At 33.9% G+C, this 19533-nt stretch overlaps 2 protein-coding genes across 3 annotated transcripts; both read right to left on the bottom strand.

Moving 5' to 3' along the window:
* Nucleotides 1–252: 252 nt before the first annotated feature.
* LOC108468084 (SCY1-like protein 2 B) lies at nucleotides 253–11946 on the bottom strand. Its single transcript, XM_053017981.1, has 15 exons — nucleotides 11152–11946; nucleotides 9216–9320; nucleotides 8717–8827; nucleotides 7767–7949; nucleotides 6000–6126; nucleotides 5536–5597; nucleotides 5324–5410; nucleotides 4885–4971; nucleotides 4529–4642; nucleotides 3357–3485; nucleotides 2819–2881; nucleotides 2363–2524; nucleotides 2151–2269; nucleotides 1847–2004; nucleotides 253–1190 (listed from the first exon to the last, which is right to left on the bottom strand). Exons 1-15 carry the CDS (start codon nucleotides 11653–11655, stop codon nucleotides 478–480), a joined length of 2724 nt encoding a protein of 907 aa, XP_052873941.1. The 5' UTR covers nucleotides 11656–11946; the 3' UTR covers nucleotides 253–477.
* Nucleotides 11947–14804: 2858 nt separating this feature from the next.
* Nucleotides 14805–19297, bottom strand: LOC108467949 (vesicle transport protein GOT1-like). 2 transcript variants are annotated; one of them, XM_017768777.2, is made up of 7 exons: nucleotides 19062–19297; nucleotides 18834–18897; nucleotides 17713–17804; nucleotides 17521–17601; nucleotides 17334–17431; nucleotides 17146–17227; nucleotides 14805–15347 (listed from the first exon to the last, which is right to left on the bottom strand). In XM_017768777.2, the coding sequence occupies exons 2-7, from the start codon at nucleotides 18862–18864 to the stop codon at nucleotides 15309–15311; spliced, it is 423 nt and encodes a 140-aa protein (XP_017624266.1). In that variant the 5' UTR covers nucleotides 18865–18897; nucleotides 19062–19297; the 3' UTR covers nucleotides 14805–15308. The 2 variants fall into 2 exon arrangements, with proteins under 2 accessions (XP_017624266.1, XP_017624268.1); XM_017768779.2 differs by having other exon boundaries at nucleotides 19095–19269.
* Nucleotides 19298–19533: the final 236 nt, after the last annotated feature.

Genomic DNA, 19533 nt, shown 5'->3' with positions numbered 1-19533 from the left:
GCCTGAAACCAGTAATAATTATTGGATCAATGGTTAATTCAATTGACCGAGTTTTAAAACATTTCTAAAAGCCCCCAAGCCGAAAATAGTAATACAAAGTCAAATTTACCCAATTAAGTATACATTCTGTTAGATGATAGGAATTGGGACCTACTCGTTTTTACGGTATACAAAATTAGCTGTAAACGATTTAGTACATGATCACCAATTAAATCAGGTAGATGTTTGAACAGTATATTTGAAAAAAACATATATCAAGAAATAATAGAGTTAACACGCAAACAAATTATAACAAAATGGGTGCCCCCTATTCAAACAAGCCCATAACAACTACAAAACAATGGCATGAACAATGATGGATAAATTTAGTTTCAGGGGCAAAGGTCTGCTGTACAACGTGGGATTTTAGCCATATGTAAACCACATTCAAAAGAATTGACTTTTTTGTGTTTGCTTTAACAACACCAAATCCCCCACCTATCGAAATAAATCCAAAAGAGAAGGCTGTTGGGATGTAGGTGTGGCATGAGTAGCCCTTGAGGCTGAATTTGCTCCTCTACCGACCGCGGTTGAGGGTGGCGGTGCAAGTCTTGGAGCTGACTTGCTAGAACCAAATGTAGAACCAAAATCTGCTGGTTTCTGATTATTGTACAAACGGACCGGAACTGAAATCCACTGGTTCTGTTTCAAGAATCCCATAGAGCTCTGGAGATTCCCATTGTCTGGGATTGTTGCATTTATCGTGGGATTTCTGTGATTAGGATGTGATATCTGCCCTGAGTTTTGGTTGTTGGTGAAGGACCAATTGCTGTTGTCAGTGTGATAGTTCATGTCGTTTGGGATACTTGTGATGGAACTGGATCCAGACTTGTTAGTGGCCTGTCCCATGGTTGTGCCATTGTTCAAGGTCCCAGAACTGTTCAAGGCACTGGGTCGTGGAGGCCAGTTTGCAAAAGGATCTAAATCATCGAAATTTGATGGGGATGATGTTCCATTGCTTGATGAAGCAGGAGGCCACTCGGTGTCAACCGCAGGGCAAGAAGCATGCATTTGCTGGCTAGATATAGTGGACATAATGGGAGAATGAGATTGCCAAGGTGTTGGTTCACTTGATTTATACCCCAAAGTAGAGTGAATAGATAAGTTGGCTTTTGAAGGCTGGTGGGCAGTGGCAGTGGCAGTGGCAGCTCCTTGGTTGGTAGAGTCTCCGTCTTCACCCCATGGAGAGCAGCTTTTTGCTGGAGCCGCAGTTCCACTTGCATTGCTCAAGGCTTGAGACTGAACCCCACCTGCAGTGGCATTGGCAGCTCCTCTGTTGGTAGAGCCCCTGTCTTCATCCCATGATGAGCTGCTTTCCGCTGGTGCCACAGTTCCACTTACATTGCTGAAGGCTTGAGACCGAAGCCCATCTCCAGTGGTAGTGACATTGGCATTGGCATTAGCAGCTCTGCAGGTGGTAGAGCCCCAGTTTTCATCCATGCTGGGCCGCTTTTTGCTAGAGCCACAGTTCCACTTGTATAGCTCAAGGCTTGAGACTGAAGCCCATCTGCGGCGGTAGTGGTAGTGGCATTGGAAGTTCTGCTGGAGGTAGAGCCCCACTCTTCATCCCATTCTGGGTTGCTTTTTGCAGGAGCCACAGCTCCACTTGCGTTGCTCAAGGCTTGAGACTGAATCCCATTTGCAGTGGTAGTGGCAGCTCCACTGTTGGCAGAGCCCCACTCTTCGTCCCATGCTGGGCTGCTTTTTGCCAGAGCCACGGCTCCACTTGTGTTGCTCAAGGCTTGAGACTGAATCCCATCTGCAGTGGTAGTGGCAGTGGCATTGGCAGCTCCTCTGTGGGCAGAGCCCCAGGCTTCATCCCACGCTGGGCTGCTTTTTGCCGGAGCCACAGTTCCACTTGCATTGCTCAACACTTGAGACTGAAGCCCATTGGCAGTGACAGCATGTTTTACATCTGGAGTTCCAGAATCAGTTGAAATAACACCCCGCTTTTCTTCTATCTTTCTGAGTTAAAACAAAATTATAAATCACATCTTCATAAGAGACGGGTAAACCAATAACAGGGGAGCGAGAAGAACTAAAACGAAAACCACTTTTTGAGGATAAATAGGTTCCTAGGGAATTCAACAAGCACAACAATAACCAACCACCTGAGAACATCTTTGACAAAGAGCATATATTTGGTAAACTGCTGAACATTCAACTGTTGGGCAGTGAGAAGAGGTGTGAGTAAAGGGAGGACATGCTCTGCGGTGAACTCAACTCCATACTGACGAAGATGAACGGCAAAGACAAAAAATGAGCTGCAAGTCGCTAGGAATTTCCAAACAAATTAGAAAAAAAAAAAAGAATCCATCATTACCTTCTTGAGCACTGAGTTTGAAACCCCCAGGGTGCACAAAAGAGTAGGGGCAGAACGATCAACAGCTGTACATTGTTGAATAGTTTGCAAGACATCCTGGACAGAACCTTTATCAAGTGTGTGAACTAAATCTCCCAAGCATAGCAAAGCATTGACTCTAACCTGCTCAAATAAAGCAGTTAAGAGGCTAGAATGAGTAACTGAACTTAATAAAAATGGAGTAGCTATGTTCATTAAAAGGCAACTTAATATAGTATTAATTTCTTTTTTTAAAAAAGGCCCCCAGTTCCACAAACTTTGAGAAACAGATGGGTCCGTTACTTCACTCATTTACACAAATAGCAAGTCTTTGATGGATTGTATGAAATAGCAGTGTTTGGTCATATCATTACATATAATAAATCATGAGTATATATTAAATATTAAGTTAATAACAAAGAAAAGAAGCATGCATACCGCGGCAACTGTTGTTTTAAGAGCTAAGCCATGAATACGAGGCAGAATGGCTTGTTTCACAAGCTGAAGGGAATAAAAGTACAATTTGAAAAATAAAGTTAGAAGCTTAACATAAGCAATATCATCAGGAATTTAAAATGCAAAAAAAAAGAAAAGAAGATAAAATAAAAACTAGAAGATACAGATGAAACATGCAAGCTGTTTGATACCATAGTGTCGAATCTATAATTAACATTATTATTCAAGGAAACTGCCAACCAAGGATCAAATCCATACTTCACATTTGATTCATTTTCAAATCCATACATCCTATTAGAAAATGTAAAATCGTCTGAAAATCAAAGATACAAATGACTTTTACCCCTTTTTTAACCCAATAACCAATAATATCAAGCAATAACATCTGATACAGAAAGAATTCAGCAACATCTCTGATTTTTTTCTAACAGGTAGAATCTATTTAAGATAAGTATTATTACACACAACAAAATACAGAGAAAAATGGCGAAAAAAACTTCCTCTTGTATACGAGAATCACCTGCAGATCAAGTTGCTTGGCAAGGAATGCAGATTTTCTCAAAACTTCCTCTTGTATACGAGAATCACTGTCATCATAAGCTCGAACAAACATGGGAAGTAAATGGGATTCTAGGTGCTCCGAACTTGTCTACAATTATCGGAACAACTATAATCAAATGATGTAAACAAGCCTCTAAAAAAATAGGTAACAAAACATTGCCATTTCATATAGTTGTCTTTTTCAGCATTCATATGTAACACATCAGCCCAATGAGATTGAAAAGCATATCTGAAATAACTTACAACAGCAAGCTTCTTTTACATGATTTTCTCAACATTTGAACAGATTTTATTGACCCACTAGCTAATAAAAGTAAAAAGATGGCAAACCATAGAACTCTACGCATATTACATGAGCTGGTATGCCCTTTAGCTAAAGATTATGATAGATTTGGAAATTATTCTGTAATGTTTCAAGAAATTTTGTACGATGATATTATCAGGAGTAGTGTCTCATACTGTTAAGTATTTATTAGTAATTAAACCAATAGAGACAAGAAGACTTCGTAATGCTAGTAAAGCTTAAACAAAGTACACAAAACAAGAAGAAATCTTTTTCCTTTTTGAGGGGGGTGGATGAGGAAGGATGGAAAGATATTTGATCTATTGAACTACTATATTTTATTTTATTAATTTGAATATATAAGCTTAGTTGTAATTTTGAAGTACAATAGTTGTATTTGGAATTTATTTTAGGGTATTGGATCTTGGTTTCAGTTTTCCTTATCCTATTATGTTTTGTATTAAGTTTTTTAGTTTTATATCTAGTAGTTCCAATTAAAGTTAAGCTTCTCTTTCTTCTAGGATAAGGATGCTTGAAGTCTATATAAATCAATGTACTCTTTGAATTGTGATACAAAATTATATTATAAGAAAACTTCAAGCAATATTAAGCATGTTAAGCATAAAACCTAGAACCATTTGACATATGCGGAGGGGCTCAACTTTAATATAAGACCACACGAAACCTAAAAAAGATAGGATAACACCATTTAAGAGTCTGCTACAGTGAACCTTATGTGTGACTCAGCAATCTTTTTTCTTTTTGGGTTCAATTTTCTTTGTTTTCTTATGAATATTTCAGTGAGAGCATTCTCTCAGCGAGCACCTACTTTGGTTACCTTTAGTTACCTTGTTGATAATAAGCTCTGCGTTCTTCAACAGCAACAACATGGCCTCTCCTGCAGCATTGCTCAGAACAGGCATAAGAACTGGTGAAGTAACTAACTTGAAATCATTTTTATCCTGCAATACGTTTGAAGCCATCAGCTCATTGCTCAAACAAGATAGAAAAGTTTGAACATATTAACGGGGATTTATCACACTATTCACAATTTGTTAAAAGAGAACAAGAGATGAATTGAGACAATAACTTTATCAACATGCCAAAACAATCCTCAAGCAGTTTCTTTTAGAATTGCAATTGTAAATAAACAAAATTGCATGCTCTTGATACTCAAAAACCTGACAATGAGCAAAACAAGTACCTGTGACTCTGCAATCATGAGAACCATCGGCAAAATCAATGGCTGCATAACCAAATTCCTTAGTTCTGCACAAAGAGGTGGAAGTACCTGCATTTAGAAAATCTTATTCACTTGACTTGATTTTGTCTGCAAAATGCAATAGGTAAAGCAACTGAACCATTAACATCTAATCATTCAGTGTGGTGAACCAGAAAAAGTAACAAATAAGGGAGAAAGATGACACTTGAAGATCTTGAAGAATATCAAATGCACATATGAATATCACTTCACAAAATCAAGAACAAGTCTGGTTTCCAATATCTCTTTATTTAGTTTCCCAAATATTTTTAAAGACAGACCCTGCCTAATAACTAAAATGGTTCTTAAAATTCAAATTTGTATTACAAGCTAAGAAAAATTAGGAAAACTGCACTTAGAGAGGCAAATTAAAATCTCAAACCTTATATCGCAACACACGGGAGTCAAAATCTTTCCACATGTCAGATAAAGCTTTTAAAAACTCAGATTTCTGCATGCTATCCTTTTCCTGCAAGGAAACAAAATTTAACCCACGAATTTAGACTTTTTCCTTGCAAATATTTCAAGCAAGTTACTTCTAGATGACTGAGTTTAATGATCATGTGTTAGACGAGCAAAAATTCAAACACATACAAGCAAGTGGTCAAGGAAGAGAAGAGCACGCAACCTAGTGTCATCCCGGAAAAAAGGAGAACCTGCGAATGCAATGAATAAAATTTATAATAATCAAAGTAATCCAAATAGTAGTGTTTAGTAATAACCACGGGGGACTCATAGGATAATTCATACACATAATCAAAATTAAAAATTGAGTTTTGATAATGGTGGACCAAGTCTTTCATTAAAAGCACGAACACTATGAATACCACTTAAAAACAGTCCCATTGCCATTTAAGAGGAAGTTCATATTTTACTTTTCACAGCAATTTTAATGCAGCAAAACTCAAAGTAGAGAGATTATCAAAACCCAAAACATTCCCTTAAAATATACTTGCATACGGGAAACAAACTCATCTATTCGAAAATGCTTTCCCCCTTTTTCTTTGTTTTGGAGGACCAAACAAAAATTGCAGGGTCTATAAGGTTCCCCTTATTACCAGTAAAATCCAGTGCTGATGGCCTGACAGATTCATTTGCAGAAAGCATCCTCTGTAAGTCATGGATTACTTCTTGTGGAATAGAGGAGAAGGCTTCATTGGGTAAGTATGTCAACGTATTCATATACTGCAGGAAAGAAAGGCAATACTCAATAACTACTACTTTAAAATAGATCCAAAAGAAGTTTTAAGAGGGGAAGCTGAAATATGCATATGTAAACTTTATTGTTTTTTATACACAAAACTTAAAAAGAAAAATAGAGAAAAAGAAAACATAATGAAAGTCAAGTATGCTGCAAAGAATACCTTCAACATGTTTATTTGAATTTGTTGAATTCCAGAGTTTCTAAGACAGTCTTTGCCTCTTTGAGACACATACTTCTCTAATTTGCATTAAGGAACAAATGCAGTGGAAAAAAGCTTTTTCATTTTGCCACATGCATGTTTGAAACATTGCCAAAATCACTGCAAAGCCATACATGTGGCGAAGTGTACCATGATGGGTGTCAAAACTGTCTAGTCTTATGTCTTGACCCTTAAGCCTCCTCAGTATCACCTTTTAAGGCCCGAGACTAGCTTTACAGTTTGCCTAAAGTTGGTACAAAATGGTTATTTTGTGATTTGCTTCTTTAGCCATCATCAAGAAACCAGGAAACACAAAAATATAATATGGGAGTAACCAGAGGCCGAGATAAAAGATGGATTGTAAGTGCATTTTCGGAAAGCTTTATCATTCTAAACCCAGATCATGAAGTACAACGGTTCTGTTTTATCAGATACTTCAAGAGGCAATGGATGACACAACTCTTGATTGGTTATGGCAAAAGGTCATCTAAAAAATTTGACCAGTCACCAATCAACTTTACCTCAAGTAGATGTTCATATGGACTTCACACAAAAGATTGCACTTTTAAAAAAGTCGTCTCAATGAGTTAAAAAAATAACTTAAGATTTGAGAAACATTTTGTACTCCCACTATCCCCTACCATTAAACTGTAATGGTTGACATTTTTTTGGTCATTTTTTTAGACTTTGACCACTATTGTTTTAAACATTTTGATTAGTTAAAGTTTCTAAAAAATATATTTAAAAACTACTTTCAAAGTTTTAAATTTCTTCTCAAATTTTTATAAAAAAATATAATTAAAATAATAAGAAGTCAAAGTTAAAATTTTTGACTCATTTGGTAATGAGGTTATTCATTTCACACATCTTGGATTTATCTTTTGAGTGTAGTTGTCAGTTCTCTCTTGTTAGGGAAGTACTAACATCTTTGCTCAATTTAGCTAAACTTACATGTGATGTAGGACAATTTGTTGTTATGGTAATATTAGTATCTTTAGCTTTATTGCGCATAACTCTAGGGATTAATTAGCATTAATTGAAATATCTTTCCTTCTTTGTATATCTAGATACTAGTATAAATATGTTATGTAGCATAATGTATATACACAAGAAATTCTTTCAAAAAACCCTTTTTCTCTCTACTCTCTTTTTTTCTTCTTTTTCACGGCTGATTACAGCCAAAGCAGTGACAGCAAGGCTGTCTTCTTTCTCTTCTTTCTTCCTCTTTTTCTCTCTCCCTCGATTTTACACTAGTAAAATCTCTCCTAACTTCATTTTGTAACCCTGATTTGAGTTGATCTAATGAAATTCTTTTTCTATCATAAACAAAAAGGGTAACAGGAACTCAAAATGAGAGAGAACCCCTTTCCAGATACTAATATTAGGCTATGTCAAAGGATAAAACTTTAAATTAGTAAGTACCGTTTTGACATTGTTGTGGCAGGCAAACAAAGGCTTTCGAGCAATTAAATGGTAGGCAAGGCATCCAAAACTGAAAATGTCAGAAGAACATCCAGCTGAAGATGCTTTACTACGAACCAGTTCAGGTGCAGTGTAATTCAATGATGGCTGAAGAGGCATCACAGAATCTTCAGTATCATATTCCTGAGCAGACCATATAAAATCATATTATCAGGATGTGATAGCTACAAATGTATCATTATTGCAAACATGGTAAATCCATCAATCATAATCAAGTACTTGATAAAAATGAATATTTGCAAAGAAAACACTAGTAGCCAAGAAGTCAAAAATGAAAAAAAAAAATCCAAAAGAAATCAAAGCCTAAAAAAGTAGAAAGAAATTGACTTAGAATTGAAGCATTGACACCAAAGCCAATAAGGTGGTTAAAGAATGGAGTTAAAATGGCATTCTAAAAGCACAAACTGCAATAAATAAGACAACCATGTACGACCTTATACTGCATCTATGATATGTCATATTAGAACATAAAAACACACATAACATGCTGATGTCATAACATTAAATAAATTATCAATAGTAAACCGGACTATGTAACTTCTACTTGAGGACGTGTCAGATATGCACATTTGCCTGACATGGATACATCAAAAATTTCCATGTTTATCCCTATATTTTAACAGTCAAACCTCCATGCCCATGCCTACCAAATATGTCTTGAGCATGGATATTTCAAGAAAAACTAAAAAGACAAAGCAAAATAGCCAAAGAAAATGGGTTTCTCTTCATATATTTGTTTCCCTTGTTTCATGTTTGATTTCAGTTGGGTTAAGGAATTGAATTGATATGTAAAACACACTGGCTTATTCTTTGGCTTGCCTTCCTTTTCCCAAAATCCAGCCACCCTTACCACTTGAGCTAAACCTTTAAAATACCAAAGTTTCACTTACGCCATAATGGAAGGCCTGCACATTAGCACAATCACCAGAGGCTTTATCTGTTGAGGTAGCAAAACCAAACCCACCAAATTTCCAGGCTCCACTTGACGTCATCAGGACATTCTGCAAAGAACAAACTCAGTCGTCAGACACCTATACAGTGGTTATGTTCCCTACCCTCAATGATCTATATTGCAGCTCCAAAGGCACATAATTAATCTTTTCTCAACAATCAAGAAAATTGTGAAAAGAAGCAAATAGAAAATGTACCAAGGAATTGTAGGCCTAAGCCTCTACTAAAACAAAACAGTTAAAACTTTCGTAAAAATCAAAAGGAATAAGTAGGATAAAAACACTGCACAGATTCTACAGAATCATTAGTTCATAATAACAGCACATCAAAACAATTAAGCAGAAACGAGAAACAAAGATTTCGAAACATTATCAGTATTTGGTGATCGTAGTCGTAGAAATTAGGAAAACAATCTTAAGAAAAAGGTAAAAATGTAACCTCAGGTAATATAGCCCGATGAACAATACGTGCATTGTTATGAAGAAAATTCAAGCATTCTGCAACCTGAAGCAAACCATGCTTGACCTCCACCAAACCCATTTCCTGAGAAGCAGAAAAGACCATTTAAATTTGCTATAATTATAAATTATATGATAAAGACATAACCTAGTGGTGTATGATTTAAGCACTAAGCATTCCAAGTGAATCTTCAACAACTTCTTCTGATATAATGACATGTCAAATATAAGAGACATTCATATCCAATGTTGAAAAGAAAGGCATGAGTCAATTTTCCAAAGTAGCAATAACTCTTGCAATATCTTCATGTAAAAGGAAGTGGAGGAGAGTATAGTAAAAGTAGTAAAAGTTTGCCTTTATCATAATTGGCATTTGGGAATTTTTTCTTAAAGGGGAGAGGATATTGTTCGACAATGAAGCTAACCACTGCAAAACCTCACTTTAAATTCACCAAAATTAAAAGGATTCAAAAGCATTACACTTCAATGATTTAAGATTGTGTTTTCCCTTTAGGCCATTCAAAATGTATTTTAATAATTCTCAGAATGAAGTTAGAGCCCATAAACATACAAGTTTAACCTTCTCTTCTCTCCACTCTTAGAAATGGTAAATATTATTTTTACTACTCAGCTCCACTCTAGTAATCACTCCACCCAATCTATCTACTCACTTCCACATTTTAAGTTTTCAACATACTCTTAGATGCATTGAAGCTGAGGCAACAAGGCATTGAGCGTGGCCTAAAAGATATTTTAGTTATAATAACTTGCCATTTAAGCCTTAGGTTAAGCGCCAAATTTTAGTGCCATATATACCTTTCCTCAATGCTGAATCATAATTGAAATTGAAACAACTTTGCAAGTGAACATTTTCCATCTTAGGAAGAACTAACATGGTCCACACAGGGACAAGAGATGTGTTTTCTAAGGTTCTAGTTTTTAAATTCAAAATGAATCTTAAAACATGGATTCTATCAAGTTTTTAAGGTTCTCTTTAATTTCTTTTATCTTTCAATTTTCATTAGATGTACATTTACTAGTAAGAAAGCGATAATGCCAAATTCTCCACTTCTTGAGATTTGAGAGTATTCAACAACAAGTGGATCTTAAGAAAATCAAGCATATAGACTAAAAAAGTTTTGCATGTTTTGTAGATAAAGTTATAATATTTTAAGTTTATATATATATAGAGAGAGAGACATACAAAAACACACATGCATTGCACTATACTTCACTCAGTCGAACATATTTTTGCACCTTGCACCTGAGACAATATAAGGGTTCTAGCACCTTGTACCCTTAACAAAACTGCTTTGCATGTTATTATTCATTGGAAGTATCAGTTTTACATTGTTATTATATAATATCTTTCATTGCATGTCCTACCCTACCGTGTCCTAAATTGTAGAAATTCATGTGTTCCCTTGTCCATGCTCCCTATACTAAATTGCATAAGGTGACTCCCATTCCATCATGCATGAAATTGATCCTGGAGAACTACAATGCTTAAAAAAGACATTCACAGTACTACTTAGAAGCACACAAATTGGTTTCTAGATAGATTCACAGATTTGGATAAACTATATAAGTATGGGAGTAATTTGAAAATTGATATTACACACTATACCGACACCTCTACCGTGAGAGGTACAGTTCGTATCTCCACCAACCGGGACAGTCTTCCTCCGTGAACCCTTCAAGGCTATTACATGGAACACAACAATACCTACCATTCGTGGGTTTGGCCGGCAGCCAACAGACGACACTGAAAGACTTTTCCCAATGAGTTGGCCCTCTCAACAACTATAAAACCATTTAAGATTCAATCAATGATACCCAGCATTGGAGTAATTCGAAAATCGAAACTAAGCAATAATCAAATTCAATAATGAAAAAAGAGGCAGTAAAGCACGTACGATCTCTTTGAGTTCCTTAGGAACCTTGGCAACATTATCAACATTCCCAAGCGCATTAGCCACCGATGCAAACAAAGGTTCCGTAACCATAGCCATGGCATTCTTATTCTCATCCAAAGCCTGTACAACATGGACCACTCCGGGATGCCTCAGCCTCACCAACCTCACCGCATCCGCCCGTATCAAATTAAAAAACGAATCCTCCACCGCCTTAGACAACCCCGCGCACGCTCGCGCCTTAGACATCGCCTTCTTGTCCAAAACCCACACACAAACTGTGGGATACTGATGGCGATGCGTCCCCTCACGCGCCTTGGCAGAATACAACTTCCATGCAAGGCCAGGACCGGCGGAACCTATCTGGTGGAGAAGCTCGTAATCTTGAAGAGCCCTGGATCCTGTAACCTCTTGTACGGCTGATTGCACGGTTGTGTGTACGGTTTTCTCGATGACGGCAGCTGTTTTGGCGAAGGCTTGGGTCAGAGTTTTCATATTGATCGACATTTTTGTTCCTTTGGGTGTTATATTTTGTTTTACAAAAAAAAAAGGAAAAAATGAAAGGGAAAAAATGAAAGAAATAATGGGATATGAAAGAACGAAGGAAAGAAAGACAGGAAAGGGAATATTGCTCTGTTTATTGTTTGGATGAAAGCAATCCCACCCTCCCTCTCTCTCTCTCTCTCTCTGTTTTCTGTTTTCTGTTTTCTGTTTTCCTTTTTTTCTTTTTTATTTCCTTTCACACCGAGTCTGCTCTGCGTTCTTATTTTTCCTCTTCATACATAATTTCGCTGCTTTCTTCACATTGGCGCGGTTTTTTCCCGGGATAATATAAGTTTTGGTCCGTTAACTTAGCAATTAAGTTCATTTTGGTGTCTGTATTTTTTTGTCCATTTTAGCACTTAAACTTGACAATTAGGTCCTTTTTTGGCCCTAAACTTGAAAGATATAAAATTCCAATATCATAACTTAAAAAGTTCAAAAATTTATATTAATTCTCAAGGTAATGGATATGATGTGATACAATTTTAAAGTGACATATTCAGTGATTTAATAATTGGATTGATGGTTGAACAAGTTAAGTCATTGGTTCCCGATTTAATCGATTCGACTGGTTCGATCGTTGGATCAATAATAATTAATTAATTAATTAAAAATTTATAAAAATCTAAAAAATTTACACTGATTCAACATGTTCAACTATCAATTTTTTTTTGTCTCAGTTTTTTTATTTTACCAATTTCAAGCAATTTTAGAGTCAACCAGTTCAGCCCTTTATTTGAACCATTATATTGATTAGTTCTAGATCCGTTCAGTTCAATCTTGTTCAAAGATCAATATGGATCTAGTTGCTAAGTTAAAGGACCAAAGTGGATCTAGTTGCTAAGTTAAAGGACCAAGTTCAGGGGTAAAAAATTATAGTATCCCCTTTTTTAGAGTTCGTTGAATTATACTTTTTATATTGTTATAGATATTTTTGCTAAAAATACATCTTTGATTCCTCTCAATTTTGATATTGAGTAAATTAATCTCTCTAGAAAAATCAGAGCAATTTAATCTATATTAATTTTGAAAATGAGCAACTAAGAACAATTAATCACAATGTTAATACTTTTCTGTCAATTATGCTCTCTTTTTTTTAGCATAGTAACAATTTTAGCTTGCTACATTTACACATTTTGCCAATTTGATCATGATTTAATAAATTTAACTAACAACATTTACATATTTTGTCAATATTTATGCATAATATATAAACATCGACGACTAAATTTATTATACCAATCAAATTTATGCATAATTGATGAAAATATTAATGTTGTGATTAATTATGCTTAGTTGCTCTCTTTCAGAATTGACAGGGATTAAGTTGTTCCATTTTTTTAGATGGACCAATTTGCTCAATATCAAAATTGAAAGGAATTGGAATAATTGTTTTACCATTTTGTAAGTTATAAACATATTATAAATACAATCACAATTTAGATTAGGATAAAATATTCTCCAAGTCTATGTACTCTTTATATATTGAAATATAGTCCCTTTACTTTTATTTCAAGGAATTTAGTCTCTTTATTTTTAGATTCAAAATTCTAGTCCAATTATGAATCTTGTTAAATTCTTATGTTAAATTTAATGGTGTGATATCTTGGAACAAAAATATTTCTTACTTAATAGCCATGTAAAAAAAATTGACACTTGTAATGAACTAGAATTTAACAAAAGAATTTTAACGTTTTGGACTTAAATTTTGAAATCTAAAAATAAAATGGCAAAATCCTTGAATTAAAAGTAGAAGGACTAAAATTCAAATATACAAATAGTACAACCACTTAAGGCATATTTTAACCTTTAAATTATTTATAACACATATTCGGATAACTTATTTCTTCCTCTTCATTTCTTCTACTATTATTTTCAATTATTATATTATATTTTATTTATAACTTTTGATATAATTCATGTTTATACTACGATCTATATTCAAGGTTCGCGGTTGCCCCTCCTAACAATGTCGTCACCAAGATTCGAACCTCGGTCCTTATATAATTATAACTTTAAACTTTTCCAAACATCTTATCTTCATAATATTACATGTCATATTTGTTTTATTTTACTTATATTTCATAGAATATTATCATTTAAAAAATTTAGTTAATTTTAATTTATAAAGTAAAACACCAAATAATGTTGTAAATTTTAAAACACCAAATAATGTTGTAAATTTTAGTATGTAATTTTATAAAAACAATACGTTTGATAAATTTATCATTTTAGAAAAATGAATATTCATTCATGGAAAGAAAACTATTGTAGTTATAGGAGTTGTCGCTCTTTCATTAAAAAAAAAGAAAGACATTTCACAAAATAATACCGTTTATCTATCAAATAATTAATTATTATATTATAGATATTGTGACCTTTATTTTAATAATTATCTATTAAAATTTTTTTCTGGTATGTTAAAAATTATTTTAATATTTTTGTATCATTTATGAGAATTATTTTTTCAAAATTCGTGTCAAATAATATATCTTTTAGATTATTACACTAATTATTATTTTTAAATTGCATACTCATTAATTACATGAGATAGTAGTATGTTTTCAAAATTCCTAACTTTCTAATAATATCATTTCTAAAATTATTAAATCAATTAAATTTTTTAAATTACACACTAATTAATTACACGAGGTGATAGTGTGTTGTTATTAAAAAAAATTAAAAGGGCGTATTAGTTATTTTTAAGCATGATGCAAATTCGTAAAAGATTGATAATCAAACAATTATTATATAATTTAAAAATCAAGTCATGCCAATTAAAGTTAGCAAAGGTCGAGATCTTAATTTTTAAATACTTTATATTTTGTCATGCATAATTGTAATTCATGAATATGTGAATTTTAATCCAATCAATCAATTTTATTTCATTCTATTTGTACTTCTTATAATTGTCAAACATATATGGGTGATTGTACTATATTTTTAGTTTGTAAACTCTAAAAAATACATTTGATTTTACAATAATTCGAATTAAACAATATAAATAATATAATATAATAAAATAATAAGTAATATTAAAGACGAGCAAAATAAAACTTAATGAACTCCATATTACTTTTAAACTAAATACAAATATATTAACTCCTACACTATTTTCTTTACTACACTCATATTCCTTTTGAGATCTATTCCATTACTTTTTCTTTACATTGTTCATTGGCATTCACATTTTGTAAAATCCGACTCTTTAATTATATGAAAATAATGATTAAAGAAGTATTGAAAACTAAAAAAAACGAAAGAATCCGAACCCGTCGTCAATTGAAATATGTCACCTTAAATGGTCAACTCAACTCAACCCAACTCAACCCAACTCTCCTCTCCATATCTCTAGTTCAGCAAATAAAAGCCTGGTTAGACAAGTCACAACCCACAAAACTGCTAAGAATTAGTGCATTTACTTCTGTTTTTCTTTTCTTTTTCTTTCTATTCTTTGATCAAAAAAATTCCCTAACTCGTATAACAAGAATTTTGACATCACCGTATCAACAAGACATGAAAAAAAACACAGATCAGTCTTCTTCAAAGCAGTTTTCTACAAAGACTTACAAGTGAACTACCCTACCATTTGTTCCAATTCCTCTTGTATGTGGGGATTACACAGGTACACGCTTGCCCTGGTTTCGGTCTAACCACTGCACAGAAAAAAGTTGGTTCAAACATTTCCATATGACCAGATATACATACAAAGGATAACTAAATCTGTATCACCTCGCATGATTTTCACACGAAAGTATAAAGATATAATGATCCATTGGTTACTAGAGCAACTAACACAACAAACTTTAAGCTCACTCAATGGGAAGGAAAAAGGCATCTATGGAAAGAGAGACTGATCATTGTTTTTATCCATAGACTGATGAGTGATGACTTGTATTTTCAGATCATTGCTGATTAAACTACATATTGTGTACAAAGCTTTCACTTGTTAGTCTATATCCATTCCGCTGGCACCATTTGGTGGTGCCAGCAAAGTCTTCAGTAAATACTTAAGATCTATATACGTGTAACTGAAACTAGATGCTGTGATGGAAGGTTCAATTAAAGTATGTTGCAGGCTTCTAAATCGTAGGAACTGCAATAATAATGAACATCAACTCTTCTTTTCTCCTTTCACTGTTTTTTTTTTTTCCATGAAAAGTTCTTACATGCATGTATGAAATGCTCTCTGTAAGAAGACAAAAGGCAAAAGTTGGAAAATAAAAAGGGTAAGTTTGGGTTTTAGCGACAATCTAAACCATCTTTATCCGTCCATATAGGCTTTTTGATCATCTCCAAGGATGCCAAAGGAATAAAAAAGGTGGAGGCACCATGTGTATACAAGGATGCCTTGGGCAAACTAAGTAAAGGGAGGTGCAAAATTCTAAAAATGAGTTTATTAATATTTGATATCAAAGATGCACTCAAAAACATAAAATAATAATAACAAAAATTCTACAATCAAATATAAAAATGGTTAATGTTATGGTTAAAAGAAACCTTGTAGATACTAAGGACTTTTGAAATGCAAAGGTAAACTGGGAAATGAACAACCGCATAAGTACCAAGGGGAATGGATACTTTTGACAACATTAATAATTGATAGATTGTCACTGGTTTTTTGGGGGCAAATAATAACACTAGACAATAATACCCTCCATACCTCGATGAAAGGCTTCTTAAATAAGGTCACGTATTAAGTTCACCCAAAGCAGAAAAAGAAATGAATCTATTAGTTAGTGAACTGCTTAGGCAGGTTCCAAAAGCAATCACTTGTTTAAGTCATCATTGCCTTAAGGTGCCTTGCCTTAGCACCTAAATGTGAACCTGGCAATATTGTGAAGATATTCACAAGTTCTCTCATTTTCTTATGCCATCACTCTCCAACACCAAAGAGAGAGGAGGAATCAATGGTTCGTATTATATTAATATTTGCAAATGGCAACTGAACTACCATGAAAAGCAGGATTAAAACAATCAAACATCTCAGTATTCAAATTATTCAATTATGCTTTAGAGAATTAACCAATCCAATAATCTGCTCCTGTTATACAATTTCATGATTCCGATTTCTATTCCAGTCTCAGTCATGTTGAAACAAGGTATATTTAACATCCTCCTTTCAGCAAATTAAAGAAATGTTGATTCAGTAGCTTATACATTGAATACATAATAAAAGGTTTCTGGAATTTACTTCTTTGAGCTAGTCATAGATATCAATGTGAACTCAGGGTAAGATTGTGTATAGGTTTTCTTTCATACTCTCAGATGATCACACTGTCTGGCGTTTCAAAATTTAAAACTGGTTTAGGATGTATTTAATATTTTGCGGAGATTTTAAATCAGGCAAACAACCAACCAAGAGCAAACAAAATGATAGAATAAAAGCATGCAGTTCCAGCAGACAGTTTATAAGTTATGAAGAAAATTACTTGACTTTCAAACTAAACATACCGTTCGGATAAATGGTTGCTGGAAAAGCCAACCAAGAATAGGTATCCTCTGTATAAACACTGCCAGTGTTGGCCAAAAGCCACTGCAGAAGGGGAAAAACAAAAGAAGGAATGGTAAACATGAAGCTCAAAAGTTAACAGAAGCCAAGGATTTGTATTAAATCAAGATAAGGAAATTTTCATTTAGACCTGAAGAGTACAATAAATCCATATGCCTCCAATATCATGCCAAGGATAGGCCACCCAATGACAACAAATAAGAAGCCAACAAAGAACGAAACTGTTCCCTGCATTGAATAGCAACAGATAGTAAAGAAAATGAGCAATGAATTATGATGCACACGCACGCACATGTGTGTATAAGAGAGAGAGAGACCTTAAAATTTTGTCGCTTCAGGAAAAATTGCATAGTGGATTTCAGGCCAATGGTTAAGGTCACTCCTGATATGAAAAGGATCTATTTTAAAAAAATAAAAAAAAAATTAAAAAGGTGTTATTCAAACATGATTGAAGGGGAAAATGAAACAGTTTGGAATAGAGGTTAAAAACATAATAACAGTGAGCTTACATTTCCCATGGCAAGCAGTCCCTTGTCGAAAAAGAAGACAATTCCCATAAATGAGAAAAATACACCAAATCCCGTTAATCCTAGCCCAATTTCTGTTTTTCATAATTTCATATATTAATACAATGAACGTTAATAGAATAAAATGAACACAAAGTTTGTTCATTCAACTTTTTTTCTCAAAATATTAATGACAAATAAATCACATTTAAGAGCACCAAAGCACTTCTACCTGCTTCCAAGCATTTTCAATCTCAATAACCCATGCAATCAAACATATAATTTGTTCAGCAAACAGGTTTAGTTCTAAACTAAAATATTAGATTTCAAAGAACAGAGTAAACTAAATTGTCCATTATCCCTAGGAAAGTTTCATAATCTGAAGAGTATTTAATTAGCATTTCCAAATGCTAGAGGGTTTATCACTTTGCATTTCTTAAACAATATCACTGTAAGCATTGCCAAGTAAGCATGGTGGACAAACTTCACCGCCAATAAGAAACATACAAAATTAAAGTGAAAAATTGGAACCGCACTCTATTGAAATGCCTCATTTATTAGAAGGATGAGAGTACTAAAACTTAGCCAAGGAAGATGGATGCATATCAATAGAAAACCTTCTACTATATAAGCAAATCGAATGTAAGTGGAAGTTGTCAACTAGCAAAATTATATTCATATTTCACTAACATAAATTTCTTAACACCTCTCGAGTCTGAATAACTCTACATAAGTTACAATAATATCTGCTACGTTTTTTTCAACTTCTATCTACTATTAATATTGATTTGGAAAATAAATAATATTTGATTGCTTTTAACAAGCTTCTCACAAAGCTTAAATCATTCCTAAATTGCCTCAATGTAAAATAAAATGAATTGAAAGAAAGTTCTAACTAAGAAGCAATTATAAACATGTATTAACAAACACCTATAAGACTCTGTAGAGTGAATATAATACCAAAGTCTAGCTATATGTATATGAACAGAATTTCTAGAGATCACACATTGAATTTTGTCCCAAATCACCAGGACTCTCGCAGAAATCATCACAAATTCATAGAAAGCGTTAATTTGAATGGAAGAAGCATTAAAGCACAAAAAAGTTCAACGAAAGAGCTTTACTCTTTCGATCGCTCATTTCAAAGGAAACCATCGTGCTGATTATTCAAATGCCTGTTGCCTTCAACTAGCAAAACAAAGAAAAATAATTCGAATCAAAGCTCAAAACCAAAATAATGAATACGTGTGAGAATATACCCAAAAAAATAAAACAGATCTACGAGAACCGTGCGTGTACATCAAAAATTCAAAAAAAAAGAAGGAAAATAAATTAAATCACGATCTTTTTACCGAAAGAAAAGAAAACGGAACCGCGGTCCGTACGTTTTCTCGGTAACCAAACACAGAAAGAAGAGATGGAAATTGGAGAAACGAGAACTGAGAGCGAGAGAGAGAGGTTTCTTTGTATCTCTTGAAATGAAAATGAAAAAAAGTACTGAATGAAAGAAAAAAATGTAAGAGGGGTGTGGTGCGTTGCGTTTATAATAAGCTGAGCCTGAGTTGATAAATTGGCGTTTGGGGTTGTTAATTTGGTTATTTATTGGCTTAGGTTGTCATTTATGTTTGTTATTCGCTGTCTTTGCTAAAGACTAAAACGGTTAATCAGAAAATAGCAATAGTAGTGACATTAAGAATAAAAGGGTGTGAGATCTTCCTCAATACTGATGGGGCTGTGAGAGTGGATACTGGAAATGCATCTACTAGAGGGGTTGCGAGAGATAGAAATGGACAGTGACTCTTTGGTTTTAATCGATATCTTGGA

The sequence above is a fragment of the Gossypium arboreum genome, chromosome 8, assembly GCF_025698485.1.
Source record: "Gossypium arboreum isolate Shixiya-1 chromosome 8, ASM2569848v2, whole genome shotgun sequence".
NCBI lineage: Eukaryota > Viridiplantae > Streptophyta > Magnoliopsida > Malvales > Malvaceae > Gossypium > Gossypium arboreum.
The sequence above is the reverse complement of the archived record's forward strand: the minus strand, read 5'-3'. Positions and strand labels throughout refer to the sequence as shown.

Bases quoted from the DNA above. Each gene is read 5' to 3' on its own strand.
- LOC108468084 (XM_053017981.1), bottom strand. From the start codon at position 11,655: ATGTCGATCAATATGAAAACTCTGACCCAAGCCTTCGCCAAAACAGCT. The intron at 5,598-5,999 runs GTAATAAGGGGA...TTGCATTCGCAG, and splicing joins ATCAGCACTGGATTTTACTG to GTTCTCCTTTTTTCCGGGAT. The intron at 2,270-2,362 runs GTAATGATGGAT...CATCTTCGTCAG, and splicing joins CAAACTCAGTGCTCAAGAAG to TATGGAGTTGAGTTCACCGC.
- LOC108467949 (XM_017768777.2), bottom strand. From the start codon at position 18,864: ATGGTTTCCTTTGAAATGAGCGATCGAAAGA. The intron at 17,228-17,333 runs GTCTAAATGAAA...CCCCTTCTGCAG, and splicing joins GGATTTATTGTACTCTTCAG to TGGCTTTTGGCCAACACTGG. The intron at 15,348-17,145 runs GTATGTTTAGTT...TTTTCTGTGCAG, and splicing joins AGCAACCATTTATCCGAACG to TGGTTAGACCGAAACCAGGG.